The 21,447-nt window shown below is 44.8% G+C and overlaps 4 protein-coding genes across 4 annotated transcripts in view; all 4 read left to right on the forward strand.

The window, feature by feature from the left end:
• Window positions 1-217: 217 nt before the first annotated feature.
• On the forward strand, window positions 218-5,546 carry lancl1 (LanC antibiotic synthetase component C-like 1 (bacterial)). The gene is made up of 10 exons (XM_061066899.1): window positions 218-254; window positions 590-732; window positions 866-983; window positions 2,097-2,307; window positions 2,460-2,607; window positions 3,190-3,336; window positions 3,651-3,833; window positions 3,952-4,128; window positions 4,677-4,749; window positions 4,982-5,546. The coding sequence occupies exons 2-10, from the start codon at window positions 655-657 to the stop codon at window positions 5,056-5,058; spliced, it is 1,212 nt and encodes a 403-aa protein (XP_060922882.1). The 5' UTR covers window positions 218-254; window positions 590-654; the 3' UTR covers window positions 5,059-5,546.
• Window positions 5,547-6,711: 1,165 nt separating this feature from the next.
• Window positions 6,712-11,551, forward strand: mylz3 (myosin, light polypeptide 3, skeletal muscle). Its single transcript, XM_061067311.1, has 8 exons — window positions 6,712-6,735; window positions 7,393-7,436; window positions 7,549-7,624; window positions 8,043-8,073; window positions 9,325-9,468; window positions 9,555-9,725; window positions 9,829-9,906; window positions 11,399-11,551. The coding sequence occupies exons 1-8, from the start codon at window positions 6,712-6,714 to the stop codon at window positions 11,425-11,427; spliced, it is 597 nt and encodes a 198-aa protein (XP_060923294.1). The 3' UTR covers window positions 11,428-11,551.
• A 1,440-nt stretch (window positions 11,552-12,991) lies between these two features.
• On the forward strand, window positions 12,992-16,140 carry acadl (acyl-CoA dehydrogenase long chain). The gene is made up of 10 exons (XM_061066797.1): window positions 12,992-13,126; window positions 13,740-13,898; window positions 13,984-14,121; window positions 14,197-14,361; window positions 14,440-14,671; window positions 14,758-14,859; window positions 14,948-15,061; window positions 15,142-15,269; window positions 15,358-15,444; window positions 15,521-16,140. Exons 1-10 carry the CDS (start codon window positions 13,038-13,040, stop codon window positions 15,612-15,614), a joined length of 1,308 nt encoding a protein of 435 aa, XP_060922780.1. The 5' UTR covers window positions 12,992-13,037; the 3' UTR covers window positions 15,615-16,140.
• A 1,483-nt stretch (window positions 16,141-17,623) lies between these two features.
• LOC132996942 (microtubule-associated protein 2-like) overlaps window positions 17,624-21,447 on the forward strand; it is a 38,426-nt gene continuing 34,602 nt past the window's right edge. The window contains exon 1 of the mRNA XM_061067313.1: window positions 17,624-17,651. The gene's annotated coding sequence lies outside the window, so the exon portion shown is untranslated. The remainder of the gene's footprint in view (window positions 17,652-21,447) is intronic.

Here is a 21,447-nt window from a genome sequence, read left to right on the forward strand (position 1 = left end):
TACAAAGAGAATGAAAAAACACATTTTACCAGTGAATATGTGACATTAAGAATTTTAAAAAGTCTCAAAATAAATAAAAAGGCACGAGAGGAAACAGCTGATTATTTAAAAAAAAAAAGATAAAAAAATTCAATAAAATTAGCTGTAGTTCCGCCGCCGCCGCAGCAGGTGGCAGCACCGCACTGACTGACGATCACATTGATACTCGCAGCCGAGGAAGCTCCATCAGCTGTGCAGACCGGAAGCTGCAGCGTGTGAGTTGCTTTGTTTTTATTAATATAATCCATCGATCAACCAGCGTTTCATTTGAATCCACACTTCCACCACTTTGTTAGCAAGTCCCGCTGTTGGCGGCGGCTAGCTTTAGCATCTAAGCTAGCTGCAGGCTGCGGCTAGCTGAGGGTGTGCGCTTGCGTGTGAGTGTGTGTGCGTGTGTGTGTGTGTGTGTGGAGGGGGGGGTGGTGTCTCCCGAGCTCCTCATCCTCCCGTTATTAAATCTATAACTCACTATTCTGAGCTCGATTCCTCTTCCTGTCCCCTGGAGCCTCGTCCCCTCATCTGTGTGTTTCTATCTGACCCACATCGGCAGTAACGGATCTTCATCTTCATCATCGTCCTCCTCCTCCTCCTCCTCCTCCTCCTCCTCCAGTGACCATGGACACCAGAGCCGTGAAGAACCCGTACCCTGACTATGATGGCAACTCCTCGCAGCTCTTTGACGCCCAGGGGAAGGTAACGTGTGTGTTATTATGCATTTTGCTCTTTGTGTCTTTGTGCATTTTGGGTGTCTCTGTGTGTCTTTGTGTCGTGTCCCCCCCCCACCACCCGGGTCCTGAGTGTGTCCTGTGTCCTCCTCGTCCTCCAGCTCACCCCAGAGTTCAGCCAGAGACTGAGCAGGAAGGTGAGCGAGCTCCTGTCCATCATGGAGAACGGGCTGAAGTCTGCGGATCCCAGGGACTGCACCATGTACACGGGCTGGGCAGGTGAGGCTGCAGTTACACCACCCCGCCACCAGGTGCAAATCACTCAAGTATCTCATCCAGACAGAGACACAACGGGAGGAAACAGAATGAAACCAGATGATGTAGATGTACATTATTATCAATAAATCAAACTTGATTTGTATAGGCCAAATTCACAAATCACAGTTTGTCTCATAGAGCTTTAACATGGTGAGACATCCTCTGTCCTTCACCCTCAGCAAGAGTCAGGACAAACTACTAAAAACCCTTTTAACAGGTAAAACCATAGACATATATAAGGCTAGATGCCTCGGCCAATGGAGTCGAACGTCACCACATGGCAGCCATCTTGCTGAGGGCGGCTCGCTCACCCATAACATTGTGTTGTAGTGGTGCGTACTTTTTTAAATAACCATAACTTGCTAAATTTTCAACCGATTTTTCAACTGTTTGGTTTGTTATAAACGTCAGAGATGTAGTTATGACACTGCATAAATTATTAAATTGTTTAGAAAAATAACATAATTATTCATAAGTATGCAGTGTCATAGCTACATCTCTGAGTCATCTAGTGTTTATATCTATGGGTAAAACTACGTAGAGACCTCAGAGAGACACATGTGAGGATCAGTCTCCCAGGACGGACACAAGTGCAACAGATGTGTAGAGGAGAACATCATCAGGAGAAAGGTTTTAGCAGCAATGATGAGGGTAAACATTATGAAGGATAACTTCAATACTGTATGTCAAGCAGTCCTGCTGCATCATAGTCTCTGGTCAGCAGCCAGCAGGATCATGATCCACTATAGTCCACAGTCATTGTCCACTGCCGCCATTATTAGGGATTAAAACATTCATATTAAATCCATCAGCCGATATATATAATCAAATTTCAAAAGTCCTAAAATGTGATTGGGGCGGTGTGGCCTAGGGGGAGAGTGGTCGTCCTCCAACAAGAAGGTTGGTGGTTCAATCCTCAATCAGAAGCCAGAAGTGTCCTTGGGCAAGATACATGATATATGGCCTCTCATAGATGTTGAATACACTGATTAATAAGTCGCTTTGGATAAAGGTGATAAAGCCAAATGACTCGAATGTAATGTAATGATTAACCTCACTTCCATGCGTCCCCAGGCGTCGCTCTGCTCTACCTGCACCTCCACAGCGTGTTCCAGGAGGAGTCCTTCCTCCACCGGGCCCTGGACTACGTCAGCCACAGCCTGAAGTGTCTGACCCGGCGCCATGATGTCACCTTCCTGTGCGGCGACAGCGGGCCGCTGGCCGTGGCCGCCGTGGTCTACTTCCGCCTGCAGAGGCCGCATGAGGCCGACGAGTGCATCAACCGGTGAGTTCAGGAACAAGGACACTAGCTAGAGCTCAGATATATATAAATGTATATATGTATATTCAAATGTTTGTACGGATGAGGATCATTTTATATGGATTAGATCTAAACGATGGTTCTGACTCTTGAGTTCTGTGTCTTGTGTTTCTCAGACTGCTGCAGTTTCACCAGACGGTGGTGCAGGGATCGGGGGGGCTGCCGGACGAGCTGCTCTACGGCCGAATGGGCTTCCTCTACTCCCTCGTCTTCATCAACCAGCAGCTGGGGCAGGACAGGATCCCGCTGCAGTACATCCAGCAGGTGGGTGGGAGACGGGTGGAGGGTCTCTGGATTTCACTCGTTTGAACGACAGGAACCAAAGTGTCTGGGAAAGAAAAACTGGAGGAAATAAAACTGAGTATATTCAGTGACTTCCAGGTTCTGATCCTGCTTCTCTAACTTCTCCATCTCTTCCCAACAGCCTGGGTCGAACGAGACATCTAGTCTTTATATATATCTATGGTCAGCCCAATGTTCCCACATTTCTAAGGATTTTTTTTCACTGACAATTTTGAAAATTAGGCCCTATGTTCCCACAGCCCGATGTTCCCACATTTCTAGATTTTTCTGAAAATTAAACCCTATGTGATTAGGGTTAGCGGTGTTGAGCTCAAGAGAGTTTGGATCTAGCCAGCTACGGAATGGTGAACCCTTTACTACCAGGCAGGGATAGAAATGTGGGAACTGTAGGAACATAGGGCCTAATTTTGTAATGAATATTAGAAATGTGGGAACACAGAGCTGTGGGAAAATTTGCTCCGTCTTATAAATATAGATGTCCAATATCTCCAAGTTTTGCATCATTGTTTAGAAGTGTTTTTGAGATGTTGTTTCCGTCCTCAGATCAGCGAGAGCGTGCTGGCGTCGGGCGAGCACCTCAGCAGGAAGTTCAGGTTCCAGAACCAGAGCCCTCTGATGTACGAGTGGTACCAGGAGCAGTACGTGGGCGCCGCACACGGACTCGCCGGCATCTACTACTTCCTCATGCAGGTAAGGACGCTTATGATCCGTGTTAATTCTGAGATATGGAGCTGTTTCATCCTCCAACACTCTGCTCAGACCATATTCTACTGACTTATGATTAATCAGACTATTATTCCAGCTGAATTAAAATACTCTGGCGTCACCATCACAAGTAACCAGAGCCCAGGACGAGAAGAATTCAGTATTTTGTCTGACAAATCCTCCAAATCCTAAAAGGGAATTAATCGATTGGTTAAATGATAAAAGAAGTAATTGTTCCAGCTGTAAAGTCGGTGTTGATTCCACCTCTCTCTCTCTCACTCTCTCTCTCTCCATCGCAGCCGGGCTTCGTCTCTCAGGTGGAGCACGTGCACCGGCTGGTGAAGCCCAGCGTCGACCACGTGTGCCGACTCAAGCTGGCGTCGGGAAACTACCCCCCCTGCATCGGCGACGACAGAGACCTGCTGGTGCACTGGTGCCACGGCTCGCCGGGCATCGTCTACACACTCCTGCAGGCGCACAGGGTAACGAGCTCCGGGGTTTCCTACTGTCAGAGAGTGAAGGGGTTTTATCTGTGGAGTCATAGTGTCATCTAGTGGTCATGTGTGGTTCTAATCTCACCTGATGGTTCTTCCTCTCCAGGCCTTTGGAGAAACCCAGTACCTGTACGACGCCCTGCAGTGTGGAGAAGTGGTTTGGCGCTGGGGCTTGCTGAAGAAAGGCTACGGGCTGTGTCACGGCGCCGCGGGTAACGCCTACACCTTCCTGGCTCTGTACCGGCAAACTCGGGATCCAAGGCACCTTCACAGAGCCTGCATGGTGAGACTCATAATGATAACTGTTAATAATCTGAATGCAGTGGTTCAGGGTAAACATTTAATTTCCCAGTCAAGGTGAAGTATTTCTCTGCTTTTTAGAGGATTTCCCTTCATCTTTAGACGTGATTATTAACCCTGTAAATTGGGTTTTGCTCAGTAACTGTGACGTGTTCCTGATTCCAGGGATGATCGAGCGTGTGATACTCAGGTTCTTCTGTGTTTCCTGACAATAGTTTGTCGGTTGTCTGCTCCAGGTGGCACAGCTCCCACGTGTGCTTCAATTAATATGAATCTATTCATAGAGGATGAAAATAGTCCCTTCAGATGTCGCTAAGCTCCCTTACAAGCTCCCGCTGCAACCCGCTGACATTGTGGTCAAAACCTGATCCGGCCACAGATGCTCGGATTTCACTGAGACGAGCACAAGTTTGAGCAGTTGTTGTCATTGCTCGCTGTTCTCCAGAGACGCTACACCGCTCTGCAGCCACACACCAGGAATCAGATTGTGACACTGCCTCTCTCTCCGTCTCTCTCTCTCTCTCTTTACAGTTTGCCGACTGGTGCATGAACTACGGCCAACATGGCTGCCGAACTCCAGACACTCCCTTCTCCCTCTTTGAAGGTAAGTTTTGACCATGTGACATGAAAATAAATAGACCGGTGTTTGTAAATCATGTGTTTCTGTGAATGATCCTGAAATGGGTTTGCCTGTTATGACTGATTCCAATATCCTGTTTCTGGACAATAAATAAAACTTCTTATTCTACTTTAACGCCAAGAAAGCTCAGATAAAACATTTCAACTCTATCCTATCCTAATTTCTGTAACCTCACGACGTCACTTCCTGTTTGCAGGCATGGCCGGCACCATCTACTTCCTGGCCGACATTCTGCAGCCCATGAAGGCGAGGTTCCCAGCCTTCGAGGTGTGACAGCCCCCCCCACAGAAGAAGACTCGTCTTCCTGCTGTCTGTCGCACTCGTGCATGAGAACACTGCGTCCATCTGGGTAAATAATAAACAGAGACTCCACAAGCAACTCGCCGGCTGGCGTTGACTCCTGCTTCAAGTTTCTGCTGCTGTTAACTATCTTATCTCATTTCTTAATTATCTCTTAATGTATGTGAAAGCTGAGAGTTCCTTCATGTGTATTCATTTAACTCAATATGGTGGCGTCCTCTAGGGCCTAACCCGAGGGCTGCAGGAAACTCACTTTCGATTAAGTAAAAAGTTGTTTTGTTAAAGTTGTAAAGCAGTATATTTCATTTATTCTGTAAATTTGTTACATTAAAAAAGAAATAAATGCTTTACGTTGATATTATGTGAGAAACGTCATCAGTAAATATACTCCCAGTGCACTAAATAAAACCCAGTGTCCTGTCCTCTGCTCTGTGTGGACAATAAACCGTGTGTTTTTACAACCTTTGCTCTGTCGTGGGTTTCAGCACCTTGGTGTGTGCATGCAGCGGCTAAAGGCCTCAAGGGGGCGGCAGAGAGCCACCTGACCTCTGACCTACACCTCACATACAGTCTGTAGGGAATGAAACTCACCTTGAGTCCGACTTTAAACAAATCCGTGTGTTTTTGTGAAGATGTCATATAAAAGTGAATAAACTGATCTCCTCTGGCTCCGTTATGTAACCAGTAAACACTCCACGCGTCATGTGACACTGAGAAACGTCTAAAGTCCTCCGAGCCGTCCTCCATGTGACACTTGGCTCAGCTGCTCCGCTCTCTACTCCAAATAAGGCTCATGTAACACTCTGAAAACCAGGCAGCGACACAATGCGCTCTTTTTAAAGCCCCCTGCCCCGGCTTCTTTCTGACCCGAGGCCAGAGAGGAGGAGGAGGAGGAGGAGGAGGAAGAGGAAGGTGACTGTCCCAGAGAGCCATGAAGAGGGGGAGCAATCATTTCTCCTCCCCCTCCCCCTCCTTGTCATCTCCGCGCATCGTAGGAGAAACCGAACACCTTACGGGAGTAAAAATAGTGCTCATCTGTCCCGGGGTGTTGTCTCACCTCACCTCCTCCTACAAAAGTCCTCAGACGCCTGACGTTCACGAAACTGATCAGATCTGCTGCAGCAGGAAATATCTCCTCCTCTGCTCCTGTGTTTATCTAGAGATTTACTTCTCCTTCTAAAATGCCTTCCAATCAGAAACAATCAGGTCACAATTTGAAACTTTTAACTTTAAATAACGTCACTTGCATAGATGCAGATACATGAAGATCTATATGCCTCATTTAAACCCATCTGCAGGTAAATATTATTCTCTATCAGAACCTAACTGCTAATTGATATTAATTAGTTAATTGAAACATGTTCAGTTTAGCGGGAGTGAAGTGCAGAGCCTGCGTCTCAGAGCCCGGAAACTTCAGTGTCGTTAAAATCAAATTCACAGGGATTAAAGAACATGCAGCGTTTTATGGCTCCGCTCGCAAACACCGTAAAATACAAGTGACATAAAGAAGAAGCTGCAAGAACGCTGAGCATAAACGAGCAGTGACCTACAATCTGTGGGTCATATCTGCAGTCATAACAAATAATGGGAAGCACCATTAAACGCGTGAGGGGCTGAGATGATGAGATGGCGTCCGGCGTGGTCGTTCGAGTCTTTATCTGTGAAACATAAACGTTATAATCACCTCCCAGATGCTTCCGGCTCTTTCCGGAGCTTTCAGCCGTGTCACAGCTGAAAGCTCTGGAACCACCGGGGCCTTGAGATGAGGCTCCGCCCCCAGAGTCCGGATTTCTACTGAAGCTGCAGAAATACAATAAACCACAACAAGTATAAAACACTTTATAAAGTTTGATTAATCTGTTCAGCTACAGAATCCTTCCACTTTCCATCGTCTCTATTATTTCATCTGTTGCACATAATGGGCCACAAACAACATTTTTGTATTTTCTAACCCAAAAGGTTTCAGGTTCAATCCCTGATTTAACTTGTTCCGATTTCGTCTGAGTGGAATCTACATTTCGTGTCTTTTTTCCCGGCTGTTATTCAACCATAAGAGGAGGAGCAGGTGGTATTTAAAAATACCACCTTGAACAGGAGCTCTGGACCTGGAGCCCGTCTGAAGTGAGGCCGCTGGGATTTCTGCATTCACACCAACACACACCAACGCTACAGAACACACAACGTTATCCACGTCCAATCAATGAAACCCATTTGCTTTGAATCCATAAACGAGTGCTAACGAGTTTGAAATCTGTAGAAGCAGTGACACAGATTTCAGAGTCTAAAAATAACCCCGTCCCCTTCTAGAGGCCGACGCCCCCTGCTCCCGAGGACGCTCAGCTCTTCTTTCCGTTTGCCCTAAGAAAGTTAAAGAAGTTCCAGCGTGTCACCTGATCCGCCTCATTAGCATATGTGACATCACAGGGCCGGGTTAAATAAGAGGGGGCTCTGACCCTGGCTCAGGACCAGTCTGTCTTGGGACTTCAGCTTCTCGCCTCCTTTCTTTCCGCTTCTCCAGCAACTACTCTCCAAAAATGGTGTGTACCATGTGTTTTTCTTCTGGACCTGTTGGGGGGGGGGTGGGGCCGATGGAGATACCTTTTTTGATTATTTTCTAAGTTTGGATTTTTTAACTTTTCAAAATAAGCCTGAACCTGGAACTGAAATCGAGCTGACGTCTTTAATTCAGCTCTGAAAAACTTAGCAATAAATTATGGAAGATTTCCAGAATGATATTTGCACCCGAGCCGAGGACCACGGCCTTGAAATACATTCATACATAGACTTGTTTAAAATGTTTAGAAATCTCCATCTTTATGAGATAAATTCCTAGATTCTGCTTAATTAATAAATGTTACATAAACTGCTTTTCATATGTTGATTCTCTAAACTCATAAATCACTTGTTTTCATTCGTTTCCCTGTGCGTCCGTGTGTGTTTCCACGTGACAGACTGAGCCGACTGAGTTCTCACCGGAAGAGGTCGCTGGTAAGTGAAGACGACTCATCCTCACATCACAGATAACACAAATCACACATTTCCTTTACGACATCAGCAGCAGGCGGGAGCGTGTCCTCTGATTTCCCTTCTGTCGTGTTTTATTCAATCTGCCGGGTCGTCTCGTCGTTTTGTCCGAAGTGAAGCTGGAGAAATCTGCAGAGTCGTGCGTGTCCTTGTCCAGTTGTCGCCACACATCTGATATCCGTCTATTCTAAGACTGCGGCCCCTGTGGCCCCTGTGGCCCCTGTGGCCCTTACACAGCACAAGTGTTAGTCCACAGGGCCGAGGTCTAAGGTGCCAGCGTGGTCCTCTTACATAAGGAATCCACAGAGCTCCATCCTGAGGCTTCTGTTCAGTGTGGACACATTCGTTGTAGTTTCTGCAATTCAAACGTTGCTCATTTGACATATATTGGACATCGTGTCCCCTGTTAAATGAGACCAAAACGACATTTCTGTATAAAAGCTTTAATTTCATCGTCAAATCCCTCTGATTACTCGTCCTTATTCCCCCCCGCTAGCAGAGGAAGTGCTTCCTCTGTACATTCTGAGGCGTTGGGTGGCGTCGCCGTGGATCAAGACGCACGCCGTGCAGGACGAGGTGTCGGTTACACCGGGCGCAGCATTCCCATGTGTAACCGGAGCGGTGATGCCTCTATAAGGCCAGGGCCGCTGCCAGGGGGGGGATCAGATCGCTCCCAGTGTCGCCCCCTAATGCAAGCGGAGGCAGGAATGGAGGGTGGGGGGTGGAGGGGGTCAGGGTGGGGGGGAAGGTGGGGAGTTACAGCTGCTCCGATCAGAAACCACATTCGTCTGTCATGGAGGTCACACGGAGTTGACTTCCTGGTGGGATTCAGACACACGCACACGTAGGACACACCCTCAGCTGTCGCTCGAGTTCACTTTGAACAAAGATGGAAATATGCAGCGTTCGATTCCAGGGCCACAGCTGCACCCACAACCCGCTTATAGAAATAACACAACATCCAAAGTGGATCTGATGGACATAAAACATCACAATGATGAGGTATCAAATATAAACGACTTTACTGCAACACAAAGCAGATTAGTCTTCATGCCCTGAAGCCTCAGATTCAATTTAACCATTTGCAAATTCTTCTCCAGTCGTTTGGTTCCGATAAGAAAAACCCAGAAATTCTCAAAACTAACATTCAAATTCACATATTTTTACGTCAGAATTCCGTAACTCAAGCTCCTCTCTCCTCTCTCCTCTCCTCAGACTTCAAGGAGTCTTTCGGTCTCTTTGACAGGATTGGTGACAGCCAGGTGGGCTACAACCAGGTTCCCGACATCATGCGCGCCCTGGGCCAGAACCCCACCAACAAGGACGTGGTCAAAATCCTGGGCAACCCCTCCGCCGACGGTGAGACCCCCGAACACACAACACGAGCTATCAGGTCAATGAAACGTGAAATCAGTGTTTTGAGTTGTGTGTTTCTGATTCCACAGACATGGCCAACAAGAGGATCAGCTTCGACGACTTCATGCCCATGCTCAAGCTGGTCGACGCCCTCCCCAAGGGAAGCTACGACGACTACGTTGAGGGTCTGCGCGTCTTCGACAAGGAGGGCAACGGCACCGTGATGGGCGCTGAGCTGCGCATCGTGCTGTCCACTCTGGGTGAGTCTCAACGCCAAATATAGACCGGGCACAAATATAGTTTGCTTAGCGTGTGCAGAATGCGATCATGACCCTGACACGCCTCCTCCTCATGTGTCTGCAGGAGAGAAGATGACCGAGGCCGAGATCGACTCCCTCATGACCGGACAGGAGGACGAGAACGGCAGCGTGCACTACGAGGGTGAGCGCCACTTCATATGGGATATGTGTTCATATAAATTAATATAAACCATATTGATATTATATATCATTCTATACAATAATATTGTCTTTTGCACACTCTGTCTACATATTCTTACACTCATAGTATATTATATTATCTATTGTATAGTCAAATACTTATATTTATACCTCTACTATATATCATATCATATTATATCATATCTTTGTATATTCTTTGTATATATAAGTCTATATACACATATTTATACATGTGTACAAATTATTATTATATTTACTATTATTATATATACTGTTGCTGCCATTATTGCTATATACTGCTATTATATTGGTATAATTACTATCATATATAAATATATATTATTATATTATATACTATATATACTGTACTATCTTATATACTGTGTAACAATAACATTACCATCATATCATCAGTACTATTACCATCATCTTGCCACTGCACCTTATCTACCTATTTATCTTGTGTTTCTGTTTTTATTCTTTCTACCTCAATATTTTTTATTTTATTCTATTGTATTGTATTTTATTGTATTCAAATATACCGGCTGCTATGACGACTTAATTTCCCTTCGGGGATGAATAAAGTTATCTATCTATCTATCTATCTATCTATCTATCTATCTATCTATCTATCTATCTATCTATCTATCTATCTATCTATCTATCTATCTATCTGTCTATCTATCTATCTATCTATCTATCTATCTATCTATCTATCTATCTATCTATCTATCCAGTTGACTTTCTATCTATCTATCTATCTATCTATCTATCTATCTATCTATCTATCTATCTATCTATCTATCTATCTATCTATCTATCTATCTATCTATCTATCTATCTATCAATCCAGTTGACTTTCTTTCTATCTATCTATCTATCTATCTATCTATCTATCTATCTATCTATCTATCTATCTATCTATCTATCTATCTATCTATCTATCTATCTATCTATCTATCTATCTATCTATCTATCTATCTGTCTATCTATCTATCTATCTACCTCCATACCTATCTATCTATCTATCTATCTATCTATCTATCTATCTATCTATCTATCTATCTATCTATCTATCTATCTATCTATCTATCTATCTATCTATCTATCTATCTATCTATCTATCCATCCATCCATCCATCCATCCATCCATCCATCCATCCATCCATCCATCCATCCATCCATCCATCCATCCATCCATCCATCCATCCATCCATCTATCTATCTATCTATCTATCTATCTATCTATCTATCTATCTATCTATCTATCTATCTATCTGTCTATCTATCTATCTATCTATCTCTCTCTCCATCTATCTATCTATCTATTTATCTATTTTGGCGACCTTGAGTGTCCTGAAAGGCGCCTTATAAATAAAATGCATTATTATTATTTCCCAGCATGCTTCTCTTCTCTCTTCTCTCCTTCTTCCACACGTATGATGCTGACGGTTTGATTTGTGTCTTTGCAGCTTTCGTGAAGCACATCATGTCTGTGTAAGGTCCGGCAGCAGGAGCTGGAGAAGCTGTAGCTCGCTGCTACAGACAGACGACGTGTCCGGACACCGACACCGACTCAAAGACCAACCAAGGAAAGACAAGGACTATGTACAAGGGATGTTGAAGCAAACCCATCTTGTTAATTTTGTTTTTTTCCTGTAAACTACGTTTTCTCGGGACGTGACCACCACCACCACCACCACCACCAACGCTCCGTCCTAGACCCCCCCCCTGTCCCCCCCAACACCGACTGGCCTCTCCACCCCTCCACCCCCCCCCCAGGGCGCGTCTCCACTCTCTGCATGGGGTGAGGAACGGGGGAGAAGGGGTGACCGCTCATCAAGTGAGGGTAGACCCCTCCCTTCCCACCGCCACCTCATCCAGTCACGCCACCACTGGCCCAGCGAAACCTAAGGTGCTGGAGAATGGGCGTGGATTGACCGCTAAACGCCCCGCCCCCTTCCCCCCCTCCCTCCCACTGAAAAGTATTTCCACTCTGTTCATGTCAGAATAAACTTTTCCAAAGTACATCCCATCCGGGTCGATTCCTGATCTCTCATTGGTCGTCTAATTCTCTTCATTCAGGTTATTTTCTATACTGACACTGAACTCAGGTCCTTTTCTTAAATGTTGCATAAGCTACATGATGAAAATATATATTTATATTAAGACAGGAAGACAAATACATTAACAGTGTAAAGAGGAAACATAAAATCCTCAAGCTGCTGCTTTAATCCATCCTTATGAAAATTAAATGAAATATTTAGACCCCATATACATGTTGGTGTTCCAGCTCTATAGACCCACATCCAGGCTACATCACAGTTTTCTTTTTGCTTGGTTCATAATTATGTGAAATGAATCAGACATATTTAAGTAGCTTTCACAATAAGAGCGGTTGAATTCAATTCAAAGATTGTGACAATTAAAAATACAAATCACAAGATTCATCAAACCATCAAGCCAGAAGGTAATATTCCCTTAATTATGAAAATGAATTACTCACATTTTGCAAGCAGAACATAAATCTACAGTTTGTTGTTCCAAGGTTCTCTAATCTATTTAATAGATCTCACATTGTACATAAGACATATCAATAGATTTATGATAAAAAGCCTTTTCCTCAGGTTGTTAGTAAGTTATAAATAAGTTTATGAAATAACCCAGATAAATAGTGTCAAAAATGAAACTGTTATAATCATTTATTTGTAATATTAGTATTAAATTGAATGTTATAATAATCATTTAATATATAATCTTTTAAGGATGTTTTAATAACTGGTTGCAGATTTGTCAACAGGTTTCAATGTCACTGAACTTGTCCTCTGCTATAAATAAAGTTCCTTTAAATAATAAGAGCACAGCTTGAATTTCAGTCTGTTTTTTCATTTTGTATATTTGTATCTTTCATTGACTTTATGATATTTTCCATTTACACTAAACAAATAATAGAATAATGACTAAATTAGATGTTTCTTTATTTCATAACGGTTTTCTGTTATTTATTTATATCCCGGTCTCGCGAGACTCCCCCCCCCCCCCCCAACCCGGAAGTGTGTGCAGATTGTGTTGAATCCGTCCGCGTCTTGTTTGTGTTGCTGCTTCTCCAACATGTCTCTGAGCCTGAGGATTCAATGTGGATTTCTGAAGATGAGAAACGTCTTCGGACGAACTTCAGCGTTTCCGGCGACGAGCTCCAGGTCCCACGTGACGTTTCTGTCACTTTATAAACTTTACACTTTGTTCTGTTAAAGTTTGATTTGTTATGGAAAGATCAAATACCGTTATAACACGTTTGTTACGGTCATTTATGAAAGTTTGACTTATCTTTTATGTGATGTTAGTTTCATTTGTAACTTCTTGAGTCTTTGTCACGAAGGTTAATATCGAATAAAGGTCAAACCTTTGACACACTGCTCTTATTTTGAAAAGTAAATACACCGGGAGCTTTAATTTGCAAATCCAAATCATGAAAATATGTTTAAACAGCTAGAAGGTAAAGTTACTTTAAATAACGTATTTATGTAAAAGCATAACAGGTTTTATTCATATTTTTTAAGTTTCCAGCTTAAGAATCTACCTCATTTCTTTTTCTTGATAGTTTTATTATATGATATTTAATTATTGTAATATATAGATCTCTGCCCAATCTTCTTAAAATGAACATCTCTTTTCTTTATGTCTACTGTTCAATATGTATTTTGATATTTCCTTGTGTTTATATTACAAGTTTACTTATTTATCACTTGTGGGACTATCAAGGATTATTTTATTTTATCTTATTTGATCTAATCTAATAATGTGTGTGATCAGACTCTACAGTCAGTCCCCGGACTCGACCCGTCCCGAGACGTCCAGCGTTAAGAACATGATGGACATCGGGACGCGGCGAATCTTCGACGGCGACCACGACATCTTCAGAGCGAGCGTGCGGCGCTTCTTCCAGGAGGAAGTGGTCCCGCACCACACTGAGTAGGTTCCAGGTTCAGGTCTACATCACAGAGTCACACTGAGAAACCAGGAAGAGACCAGGATGTGATGTGAACTCTTGTTCCAGGTGGGAGAAGGCCGGGCAGGTGAGCCGGGAGGTGTGGGAGAAGGCCGGGGAGCAAGGCCTGCTGGGAATACTGATCCCCGAGGAGCACGGTGGCGTGGGAGGAGACCTGCTGTCTGCCGCCGTCGTGTGGGAGGAGCAGTGAGTTGCACCTGAACTCAAAAACAGTTCAAACGCTGACTTGAGACGAGATTAATGCGTTTGTCCCGAATCCAGATCCTACTGTAACTGCTCCGGCCCGGGTTTCCCCCTCCACTCCGACATCGTGGTGCCGTACATCGCCAACTACGGCAGCAAGGAGCAGATCGAGCGCTTCATTCCAGACATGGTCGCTGGGAAAAGCATCGCCGCGATCGGGATGACGGAGCCGGGAGCCGGCAGGTCAGGAAGCACCACGGAGGAAAACGTTAGAGGAAACACCACGCAGCTTTCATGACCTCTCTCTCTCTCTCTCCTCAGTGACCTCCAGGGCGTGAAGACGTACGCCAAGAGGGACGGCAGCGACTGGATCCTCAACGGCAACAAGGTGTTCATCTCCAACGGGTGGATGTGCGACGCCGTGGTCGTGGTGACGGTGACGGACCGCGAGGCCAAGGCGGCCGCACACGGCATCAGTCTGTTCCTGGTGGAGGACGGCATGAAGGGCTTCCAGAAGGGACGCAAGCTGGAGAAGATCGGCCTGAAGGCTCAGGTGCTGAGGACCAGCGTCTCCATCGGTCTTCTTCACGTCCTCAGAGAAGTCCTTCAGAGGTTTGAATCTGTTTCTTCTTCTCAAAGGACACGGCTGAGCTGTTCTTCGAGGACGTGCGGCTGCCGGCGAGCGCTCTGCTGGGCGAAGTCAACAAGGGATTCTACTACCTGATGAATGAACTTCCTCAGGTGAAAGAAACTCGTGGACAAACATGTGACCTTCTCCTTCCTGAGCTCAGTTAATCCCGTGTGTGTGTGTGTGTGTGTTTCGGAGCAGGAGCGCCTGGTGATCGCTGTCATGGCCATCGCCAGCTGCGAGTTCATGTTTGAGGAAACCAGGAACTACGTGTTGCAGAGGAAAGCGTTCGGCAAGACCATCGCTCACCTGCAGGTGTGTGACCGCGGCCGGCGTCTCCTTCGCCTCCCCCCCGTTACCGAGAGACTCTCTGAACATCTCGCTCTCCTCCTCAGACGGTGCAGCACAAGCTCGCCGAGCTGAAGACTGAGATCTGCGTGGGCCGAGCCTTCATCGATAACTGTCTCACGCTCCACGCCGAGAAACGCCTGGACGCCGCCACCGCCTCCATGGCCAAGTACTGGTGAGAGAGTTTGTTTTCAACCAGCGCCTCACAGATTGGCCGAGTTCCTGCTGTGGGCTGAAGTCCTGACGCTGTGTGTCTCCTCCAGGGCGTCGGACCTCCAGAACAAAGTGGCCACCGAGTGCCTCCAGCTCCACGGAGGCTGGGGCTACATGTGGGAGTACCCCATCGCCAAGTAAGACTCATACAGCACAACACCAGGGGGCGCTGTGAGAAAGCCAAACATATTAATCCATGTTTTCTTCACACAGGGCGTTTGTTGACGCCCGTATTCAGCCCATTTACGGAGGAACCAACGAGATCATGAAAGAACTGATCGGCCGCAGCATCGTCCGTCAGAAGTGAGGAATCTGAAACTTGCTCCTGGAGGAAGTCGGGATCACCAGTGGAAACAGGAGGAACTTTAAACTGTAGAAAGTTGTAATAAAAATGTAGTTTCACACATTTTAACGCGTTCAGGGATTTTGCAGCTCGGTGGTTTGTTGTGTGTTTGATATTTCTGTGTGACTCACATCATTAAGAACAAGCAACTGTATTGTTTTGCCACCTTTTAATTTAAATTCCAAACCGACCTCATAAATATGTCTGAATATGTTTCATAATAATTCACACATAACTCTCTGGGACAATCAAATGTCATAACTTGCTCTGTTAGAGAAGGTGAGAGAAAACTCATGGATCTGTGATCATAAAGTTGAAAAACTTGGAGAAAGACTGAGACATTTAAATCTCTTTGACATAACACTATATAATAAATATATTATACATAAATTAAATATATAATATTGTTGTGGATTTTTTCAAACTAAAGGTGCCATGTCCTTAGTACTTTCAAATGTGAATATCAATAAATAAAAACTGGAAGTCTGAATTCTGGTCTCATCTTTTGATTTTGAACTAATATCTTCAGTGCACATTGTTTTTTTAACCTCATGTATATTTGAATATTAAATATTCAGTGTTATATTGCAGCATTTTTCAATGAGCTGGTGCTAAACAGTTAGAGGTGTTATCTCTGATAGATTTAAGGAGCTTTAGTGTATTTTTTATGTAATTTGCCCTCATGGTGACTATTAAGCCTCAAGTATCATGAAAAATCATATTTTTGCTTCATCCCTTCACTCGTCCATGTTGTGGGTCAGAAGAGACGTTAGCTTTAATTTTAGGAGTCGATTAAAGTTTTGATTCAAAGGTTTGAAATGTTTAAATCTACCTGCTGCTGCCTCCCGACCTCTGCAGCTCATCCAGAAACCAGCTCCACTGGTCTTTAACCTGAGTTCACTCCCACTCCTCCTCTTCTTCACTGGTTACCAGTGGCTGCACCGCTTCAAACCATTCACTGAGAGGAGCAGCTGTCACTCAACAACATCACCACTGTCTGATGTCCTGGCTCCTAAAGGATGGAACCAGTTCCCCAGGGACACCAGGACAGAAAGTCCACATCTTCCAGCTCAAACTAAATACACATCTCTTCCCACTACACCTTGAATAAAAGTCTAACCTAACAATCCAGTAGCACTTAATTGTCACTTACTTAAAGCACTTTGTAGTTTGGCTTCCTGAAGATCTCGTACTCTCTTGAGTCTTGTTGTTCTGGTTTGTTCCTCATGGTTGATGCACTTTGGATAAAAGCTTCAGCTCAATGAAATGTGATGTGATGTAAAACACCTGTTGAAGTAAAGATCAGCCTGTAATGTGTGCTTCATACCAGTAGAGGGAGGCAGATGCTCACACACGGGGGGCAGACACATGAATAATAATAATAATTCCATTGCAGCAGGTGAGAGACTGTCGAATATGACTGGAAGGTAGATTTTAATAATCAATTACTTTGCACAGCTTTAATTTGAAGAATCCAGTCTCTTTGTGTTTAAATATATTCAAATGTTACAGTTTCTCATGAGATGGTTACATATATGTTACCGTGGCAATGCTCATTCCTTAAGATGTGTCTGTGTGTATGATACAAAATGTGTAAGAACTTTATTTAATTCTTTAATTAATAAGCATGTGTCCTTACAGCTGGTGCATGTGTGTGAGTCAGTGTTTGTCTTTTACTTTCATTTGAAGAGACATGATTGACAACTGTCATCAACTCTTACTATTAAGACTATTGATATTATGAATATTAATACTTACAGACAATACTAACGATGGATATGAAAGTTTGTTAAGAATTTCCCTTGTGTACTTCACATAAAGCCTATAAACAAATGTTCTAATTGTTGGTATTGATAAATCCTACTGCGCCGTGTTTGCAGTGTTTACGGTAGCCGGGTGTCTGGTGGGCGTGGCCAGAGGGCCCCGCAGCTCCCTGATTGTCCCCGCAGATCAGTCGCCTCACTCCGGGTTCCAGAGCCGCTCCGCCGCCTCCAGCTCCAGGTAAGAGCTCCGGAGCTTCGTGCTCCTCCCTGCGGGGATCCGAGGCTCCAGACCCGGGTTAACCCTCCGCGATGACCCGCTGCTGTGGTTCCTCTGCGGGGAACTGCGGGTCAAGTGTCTGTAAACAGCTTAAAGTGTATTTTTTATTGTTAAATGTTTAATCCTGAGCTGTGGAGTTAAACATCTATTTGTGATTTAATGTAAAGAGAAGAATCTGGATGACAGTGAATATATATTATAGATAATAGATATAGATATAGATATAGAGAATGAGGGGTTTCCTCTGCGGTGATGCGTCCTTTTGTTCTGGTCCACGCCTGCATGGTGCTGAAACCTCCACTGCACCACTGCACCTCACTGGGAACACTGGGATCAGACCAGTGCAGGTGCATTACTCCCATTACACATCTGCACATACATATACACACTAATATGTGTTTATATTGTGTGTGTAATGAAGTGTGTGTCTGCTGCCTGCATGCTGTGAGGAGAAGGGAGTAGCCCTGGTGCAGCTGCAGGTTCTCTGTCACAAGCAGCTGCCCTTGCAGGTTTTACCACCTTGCACATGCAAAAGGCTGCAAATGCATTTATTATAACATGATTTTATTAGTTTAATTTAGTTAAATTCATCACTCGGAGCCAGAAAAGCAAAAAAACCCGCCCAGATCCTCCCCATCCACTCCTGTAATGTCATTACAGCAACATGATAAAGATCTGTGAATGTCCAGAGCTCCATTAACCTGCTGCTCCGAGCGGCTGCGTCGCCTCAGAGCACAAACTGGAGGTTTCCCACGTCCTGATGTCGGAGAGGAAAACATTCCTTTATGAAAAAAGGGCTTAACAGCTCTTCTTATGGACACATTCCAGCAGCTGGCTCACATAAGACCCCGGCTCTGGACCCGGGGATGGAATGAAAACAGCATCTTCGTGAGCTGATGTTTGGATTTTTCACTGTCTCAGCCGACGTTTGGTCTTTTGTTTCCGTGCTTGAGCTTCACGGACCTGAGACTCACAGGAGTTCAGTGTCATGTTGGGTTTTCCTCTCGTCCGGTTTGGTCGTGACGTGTAATAAATGAAGTCATAAATACTAAAAATAAACAAATACGCTGTTATTACTTCCTTAAAGTTGCTTGTTTTGATTGTGGGACTTTCCAGAGTGATACATTTCCAAACGTGTAACACTAATATACTTTAAAGGATGAGGACATGGACTCACTGCTGAATCAAAGGCAGATCAAAGGCCTTTCTGATGCTAGCTTAGCAGCACAGCTTCAATAAGCAGCAGCAGAGACGTCATTTAATTCATTTCATATCTTCCTCCTTCCTGAACTTCCTTTCTATCGATTGAAGGCGACCGCAGCAGCACTTGTGTGCTCGATCTATCACCACACATGTATTATGTTCATGTATAATTCATCTATCATCAGTCGCCGCTTCCCAGCAAGGCACGAACTGGAAACATTAATCCCCCCCCGCCCCTCTAAATGAAGGTTGGCAGGATGCTTCAGCTGAACGTGACCAGATTGAGTTTGGTTTCCCCCTTAAATCTCCTGATGGGACTCGACCTGTGTCAGGACACATTGGGCTGAGTCTAATCACTGATGGAGTAATTGAAATGACCTTAATAACAACACAACAGGTTGGGGGGGGGGGGGGGGGTGTATACCTGCATGAGAGGACAAGACTTTAATTTAAACAACAGGAAACTGGATCCTCGAGCCTCGTGGCGTCTTCAATTCATCTTCAACAGTTAATGAAACAGTCAAAAAATGAATTTGAGTTTCATTATTTGTTCGCTATTCTTGTTCCTTATGTGTAATAAATTAGATATTCTTGGTTTGTTGGATAGAACAAGATATTTGATGAACTCTGCAGGATATTGTGATTGATATTCTTCACTGTTTTTATAAACCAAATGATTAAGTCACGACCAATTAGGATCCTCTTGTTTTGTAGGTTTAAACACTTTCCGCCTGTTAAGCCACAGATTCATTGGTCCCAGCTGCCATTAGCTTTTTGAATAATTTATTTAGATTTTAATTAATAGAGACCCTGCAGTTCTTTGTTATTTTAAGTATTTCATATTGTATTTATCGTCCATCTCTTGTGTTCAGCTTCAGGTTTGTGTGGATTTTGCCGTCAATACTACAAATTGCCAAAAGAGAAATCCTCTGATCCTTGAAATGAATTGATTATTTAAAGGTTGGTGGGTTGTGAATCTATTTCTCGAGGCTGCATACGTTTGAAAATGACATTCAGTCTTTTCCCATGAGTCCTCTGAAGCCTGTTTGGAGTCTCGTCTCTCAGCTGATGATTAATATGAAAGCAGAGGAGATATTGACTCTGTGATGAAGCTGCTGCTGCTGGGTGGCATCTTCTCTGTTGTGGTGCGTTCACAAACACTCCAGATGTGGTGGAGACATCTGTTTAAATGAAGTCTTAATTGAGCCTCAGATCCCATTTGTGAGAGTCTCTGCGTTTGAAGGCAGCTGAGGTCTTCTGGGTCCAGGACGCCGGTCTGTCCACCCGCTGGCCCCCTGAACCAGATCCCGGTCCACGGTTGACTAGCAGTCCGTCTCCCAAACCGGGCCTGACAGCCGGTGTCTCATCCCATCGCTCACGGACGCTGCCCCTCGACAGAGAGGACTCTCATGTGGGACGTTTCCTGCTCTCCAGTCCTGTCACATATTGACATCTCGAGGATTCTCTTCCAGCTCGGTGTTGTAACCGTGTTAGCTAATCCACGAGGTCAGCGTGGTGAAGGCAGTGGGAACACGAGAGGAGAAGGAGCCTCCAACCTCCTACCAGAGCTTTCAATCAGCTCCCAAGCTGGAAACCTCCTACATGTTCACACAGGAAGTTTACATGTGTCTGTCTTAGCAGGGCTTCGTCTCATAGTCCAGTTTATGATGGTGTTTGAGGCTTCACACCAGTAAGTGCTGCTGAAGAATGCAGCCAACTGGCCTGTTGACATGTTCTGGATGATGTCATGAAGTCAGCTTGCTCCTGCATCTGCTGCTGTGTCAGCCAAGCACTGAATATTTCAGGACACTTCAATTAAATGCATTTTTATAACCGTGCAATACTATAAAAAACATGTTCTTACTTCAAAAAATGAACTAAAACTATCCAGCCTTCAATTTTCTGTCAATGAAGCTTGAGTTTTTCATTCTGCATGAGCGGAACGAAGTAATTCTGCCTGTCAATGTGCAGCTTTTGATTTGATTCACTCGTTCATCAAAGCCAGAACTATTTTAAAACTTAAAAGTGGCCTGAGTGATGCACCAGAAGCTGGTGAGGCCTCCGGTCTCGTTCCTCGGACTCTGACCCGGGCCCGAGGCGGAAAGAAACCGCTAATGAGCCTTAGCATCTCCCCGAGCGGGCCAGGGACCTCCTGTTAGCGTGGCGGCAAAGTTCCGTTATGACTTCCAGATGCTGAAGCTAAACAGCGAGATTGTTTTCTCCCCGTCTCTGTCTTGCAAACAGCGCACAGGCAGCGGTTGAAGAAGAACACACAGGCTGAAGTGTGCTGCACGAATGAATGAGCCTCATTGTTGGAAGTTCACGTATTGTTCGGTCGAACAGACTCCGGATCAGGTTTCTCTGCTTTTAAAATGTGCGACTTCTCCAAACAAGATGGAATGTAGTGTCATGGAAAGAAGTCTCAAAGGATTCGGCGCAAAATTGCTTCTCAGGGCCTGGAGCTTCCTAAACTAAACCAGAACATCTCCTAACCGTGTTAGTGGATGCTGGTCTCTGCGCCGCCGTGCATCTGCCTGTTGCTTGTTGGACGGGA

Source organism: Limanda limanda, chromosome 23 (assembly GCF_963576545.1).
Source record: "Limanda limanda chromosome 23, fLimLim1.1, whole genome shotgun sequence".
NCBI classification, from domain to species: Eukaryota; Metazoa; Chordata; class Actinopteri; order Pleuronectiformes; family Pleuronectidae; genus Limanda; species Limanda limanda.

Coding starts and splice junctions, on each gene's coding strand:
- acadl (XM_061066797.1), top strand. CDS start 13,038: ATGTCTCTGAGCCTGAGGATTCAATGTGGATTTCTGAAGATGAGAAAC. Junction 14,122..14,196: donor GCCGTCGTGTGGGAGGAGCA/GTGAGTTGCACC, acceptor TCCCGAATCCAG/ATCCTACTGTAACTGCTCCG. Junction 14,860..14,947: donor TGATGAATGAACTTCCTCAG/GTGAAAGAAACT, acceptor GTTTCGGAGCAG/GAGCGCCTGGTGATCGCTGT.
- mylz3 (XM_061067311.1), top strand. CDS start 6,712: ATGGCGTCCGGCGTGGTCGTTCGA. Junction 7,625..8,042: donor AACTACTCTCCAAAAATGGT/GTGTACCATGTG, acceptor TGACAGACTGAG/CCGACTGAGTTCTCACCGGA. Junction 8,074..9,324: donor CTCACCGGAAGAGGTCGCTG/GTAAGTGAAGAC, acceptor TCCTCTCCTCAG/ACTTCAAGGAGTCTTTCGGT.
- lancl1 (XM_061066899.1), top strand. CDS start 655: ATGGACACCAGAGCCGTGAAGAACCCGTACCCTGACTATGATGGCAAC. Junction 733..865: donor TCTTTGACGCCCAGGGGAAG/GTAACGTGTGTG, acceptor CTCGTCCTCCAG/CTCACCCCAGAGTTCAGCCA. Junction 2,308..2,459: donor GCCGACGAGTGCATCAACCG/GTGAGTTCAGGA, acceptor TGTGTTTCTCAG/ACTGCTGCAGTTTCACCAGA.